Source organism: Arachis ipaensis, chromosome B5 (genome assembly GCF_059453495.1).
Source record: "Arachis ipaensis isolate K30076 ecotype BB chromosome B5, ASM5945349v1, whole genome shotgun sequence".
NCBI lineage: Eukaryota > Viridiplantae > Streptophyta > Magnoliopsida > Fabales > Fabaceae > Arachis > Arachis ipaensis.
The window spans coordinates 40,822,722-40,827,629 of NC_142440.1; the positions used below are offsets into that span (position 1 = coordinate 40,822,722).

Below are 4,908 nucleotides of genomic sequence, written 5' to 3' on the forward strand. Positions count from 1 at the left end.
CCTACCACGCAATGCATGAGAATGGTACTTGCAGGTTAGTGGGTCCTTCCCTTTTGTTAATTTCTTTTCACCCTACTATACTAAGATTACCACAAATTAAAAAAACAAAAAGCAAAGTCTTAACGCTACAACCGTTAGCTTGAAAACCGGCTCCTATACTATAGACTTTCAATGTAATTGGATGTTGGGATGGATACATTTCATTTATTGCACTAAATTCAATAAGAAATAGATAGTACCATGTGTGTTATATATGAGTTAGGCTAAATTATAGCCAAAAGCATAGCAAATGGTGAAATATTGTATTACTTGAATAATTTTGGAGGATTTTTATAAGTGCTTTAAAGATATTTAATTATAATTTACTTTTTATGTTTTTTTTACCTGACTTATTATAAACATTTTAAATAATGTTTTATTATATATTAAATATCTTCATGAACACGTAAAATAAATATAAATAGTAAAGTAATATAATAAAAAGATAATTATAAGATGAAATGATGAGATAACAATAAAGTAATCAATAATTCTCTTATAGAAAAGTATAGGTACACAATAAAAATACTAAACGATGTGAATAATGGATATATTGTATGTTCAATTCACTATATGTGCGGATGATTATCTTAATATTAAGATTTAGATGGATAATTTAAAAATGTAGTGTATTTTTATTTTATTGGACTAATTTTAAAATCTATTATTCACATTGTTTACAAAATTCTTGTCTACCTAACAAAATTCTTGTCTTATTATTTAACATAGAAATTAAATAATAATGATATACTTAACCAGACCAGGAGTTTTTTTTTTTTAATTATCATTTGATATCTATAAAAATGCATGAGAGAGTTCCAATTTATATATATTTCAAAGTAAAATGATGCCCATACTTCGACACTAAGAAAATGTGTTCATATATCATTGCTATAACATGTTTTTTTTTTTTTTTCATTTAAAACAAATTATGTGTACCCTAATTGACATCCCTAATATTATTGTATATTCAATATAAAAAAAAGTACGTAAACATCTAATAACATATATATATATATATATATATATATATATATATATATATATATATATAAGTAAATAAAATTATTTTTTACGTAAATATGAAAATACTAATTAAAAAAAGTAAACTTATATATATACTCCATCAGTTTTAAAATTTGAGTAAACCTGAAAAAACGAAAGCGATAGTTATTTTGAAGGGAAGGGAGTATCTGAAAACAAGAGGAATAAATCTGATCCGTCAAATGCTGCAAATATAATGGCGAACGCCAAGGCCCGGTGATGAGTTAGTTATTTTATATTGTGGTCCTAATACCAACATTAATATCACGGGTTGGGCAGAACAAATAACCGAAATGGTGTGGGGTAATGTCACATGTAAGAGCCACTGTCAACTTCAATCTTGACCCCTTTGTGTATTAGGGTCCACACAAAAACCGTAAAGTTTCTCTCATTATTAAGATATAGCTAGATTTTACCATGGTCAAACCCCAACTTTGAATCTATCTTCATATATATATAAATGTAATAGTAGATTCACAAAAGATTAAGGAGCAGGAGAATTTATTTTTTTAGTCGATATTTTTTTGTTATTAGTTTAAATTTTTAGTCTAACAATTTAATAATAATTTTAATTTACACTTTTAAAAGTTATTGCCTAACTGCTAACAATTTGTTAGGCTTCTAGTATTTCTGATAGTAGATATTTGATTTGATTAACTCAAATACATATCTTCAATTTATCTTTTAAATGATCAAAATGCTGATAATTTATTAGTTTCCGAACAAACTGAGCAAGTTTATATTGCTCTCTACACGTTTGAATGACAATATCTGTTGGGGTTTGGAAATTTTGTCACGTTAGCATATCTTTTTTTGATTTTTCAGGGTATCTTAATAAGATAGAGTAAAGACTACTTCATTTAAGAGTTTATTGTTAGCCAATAAATTATTGTATGCACAAAGCAAAATTCGAATTCTTGACATTTGATTAAGTCGACGAATGAACTACAACTCGAGCACCCAACTTGATTGTCTTCACATTAGTTTTCTTTCAAGCATTTAAATAGCCCAAACTTATTTAGTTGTACTTTTGTTATATACTTCTTAGGACGTGTGAATAGGAGAATTATAAATAATTCTTAGGAATTTTAAAATAGAAATAGCATATTCCAATATTTGGTTTAAAGTTTGAAAAGCTATTTCTAAATAAGTTTGATTCTAGAAAATTAAAATACCATCATTTCAATTTCGACCTTCTCCTGAGTATATTTGATTCACATAAGAATAGAATCTGAGTAACAACAAAGATGAAGTCCGTTTATTTACGGCTAGAGAGCTGGTGAAGATGAAGATAAAGATGATTACAAGGTGTCACACTGAAACTAATAATCAGAGACTAACATATGGAGCCCATGTATGGAATAGCCCATTGCCTTGGTCTACAAACCAAACCCTACCCAGAGAAGAGCATATAATATATAATTTTAATTTAATAATAAATAAAGTGAGACATCCGAGACATGATGGACATACATGCACACTACACATATATATATATATATATATATATATATATATATATATATAAATATATTTATATGATATTAGATTATTACATAAGTAAGCTCCTAATAATGGCTGCTTGAGCACTGTTGGAGTCTGTGTTGGCCAAAAGCTCTGACAATCGGTCACTTAGATCATCAACTTCTCTGTGCAAGTTCTTGATGTAGTTGCAAGTCTCTTGCAATACCTTAGCTGCTGACACCTACAATAATAATAATTCCCGCGAAACAAGAACCATTAACTAATTATCAATGTCAATTAATTAATATTTGGGCTTGGTTAATTCATTAACAAGCTAAGTAAGCCAAACCCTATATCTATTTTATATACAGCACAATCAAATAATGCTAGCTAGTACATTGCTCATGTAAAATAAACACATTTGTCAGAGTTACATTATATTATTATTAGAATTTAATTAATTAATTATCAAAATTTTAAGAAGGGGGAGATGATGACAATTTGTATGAATCAAAAGAGTGATGAAAACCATATACTATAGTGGTGGATCTAAATTGTAAACAATGTCTGAAATAATGATGTCATAATAATAGTATTTTGACCATTGAAAGAAAATAAATGTCCTCCTAACTATTTGGTACCCTTTTTGCCGTGGAAATATATAAAACTGTTAGCTAGGTAGCTAGGTAGTGAAGTATAGTATTATTATGGTATGGTCTAGTCGTCAATGGCACGGCAATTAAGAGGTTGGAACAGTTTAATTCAAAGTGGTACAACTATTAGTTAATTAAGGCATATATATATAGATTCAAGTTGTGTGTAAAGAATTGAAGGGAAGAGAAGTGTGACTTATCTAGCAAGGGCCAGCGCATTATTAAGATCACACGCAAAATGTGCCATAATAATATAATGTAACCAACGTGTTGTGTGAATGTGAATAATATGGTAAGTACTAGTTGTGAAAGCGTGTATCATATATATGTATGGAAATAGTATAGTTGGAAGAAAGACACAAATTAAAGGGAAGGCCGGTATACCAATTTGATCATATATACATGGAGGACTTGTTTAGAATAATAATGTAATATGTTATTGTTCACTTGGTAGTAAAGATGTTAAAATATGAAAATACTATTTACACAAAAAATCAGTATAAAATACAAATTGAAAATATATATTACATTATATTGAAATGATATAGTTGGGTTATATTAGAGAAATAACGATCAACTTAGAAGTGTGTATGAAAGAGAGAGAAATAGATACCTTATCGGAGCGCCTAGCCCGAAGCTCAGGGATGAGTTGTTGTAGCTTGGAAACGAGATCGGTGATTTGAGCATCAGTGATCTCAGTGGACACACCCGATTGTCTCGAACGAGATCTTCTGCTTGACATTATTATACTTTTTATTATTATGTATTATTCCCTTCTTTCGATCTCAACTAACTACAACTGAAACACCTAATTTATAAGCTGCTATATAGTATTAGTAGTAGTAGTATTCGTTATGTATATATATGAGTGTGTGTTTATTGGAATGGAAGAACGAGAGAAAGGAACAGAGAGAGAGAGAGAGAGAGAGGGGTGTGTTGACGCGAGAGAATGTGTGTGTTAGTGGTTGAAGAGGACAAGTAGTGCATGGGAGAAAGCAGTGGGCTACCCTTGTTATTAATAGGCCTTCTTGTCTTCAACACTACCAGAGAGAAGAAAGAGAGAGAGAGAGAGAGAGAGAACCCATACTCTCCTTTGTGACCAGATGTTACCAAACTAGGGTTACCTCCAAGTGGATCAACACTCACAAATATTAACCAATTTTTATTTTTTATTTAAATCAATATTAATTATTTTTTACCTTTAAAATTATATATGTTCTTTACTATTATTTTCATAATAAACAATAAAAAAATTATGAAAGTAACAAATATTGTGGATAATTTAAAGGAAATAAAAAACAGAATATACGTTGCAATTTAATTTAATAAAAAGGTGAATACAATGATTTCTGTCATAATAAATATTAATATATATAATCAGTTATTAAATTAATTTATATAATTTTACAATATATTTTAAAGTGGTGAGTTGATGGATCGTAAAATAATTGTAAATATTATTGGGATGGGTTAAGCTAAGGGGCAAATAAAATGTGCTTGGTTTAGTATATGTGACCCAACGACGCGGGACCTCTATGTGTCAGTCTAAGCACGCAAGCCCATGTTATCTTACTACTCTCTTGTCACTTGGAATCATGCTCCATTTAATGTTTTTATCTTTTTCTTTTTTCTTTTTTTCCCTTTTTAATCAATTCGTTAACAAATTTTATTCTAAGTTATATTATTTTAAATACAAATATATCTGAAC

The 4,908-nt window shown here is 28.9% G+C and overlaps 1 protein-coding gene across 1 annotated transcript; it reads right to left on the reverse strand.

The window, feature by feature from the left end:
* Nucleotides 1-2,315: 2,315 nt before the first annotated feature.
* LOC107641839 (transcription factor PRE6) lies at nucleotides 2,316-4,283 on the reverse strand. The gene is made up of 2 exons (XM_016345270.3): nucleotides 3,814-4,283; nucleotides 2,316-2,788 (listed from the first exon to the last, which is right to left on the reverse strand). Exons 1-2 carry the CDS (start codon nucleotides 3,940-3,942, stop codon nucleotides 2,636-2,638), a joined length of 282 nt encoding a protein of 93 aa, XP_016200756.1. The 5' UTR covers nucleotides 3,943-4,283; the 3' UTR covers nucleotides 2,316-2,635.
* Nucleotides 4,284-4,908: the final 625 nt, after the last annotated feature.

Bases quoted from the DNA above. Each gene is read 5' to 3' on its own strand.
- LOC107641839 (XM_016345270.3), bottom strand. From the start codon at position 3,942: ATGTCAAGCAGAAGATCTCGTTCGAGACAATCGGGTGTGTCCACTGAG. The intron at 2,789-3,813 runs GTATCTATTTCT...TTATTATTGTAG, and splicing joins GGGCTAGGCGCTCCGATAAG to GTGTCAGCAGCTAAGGTATT.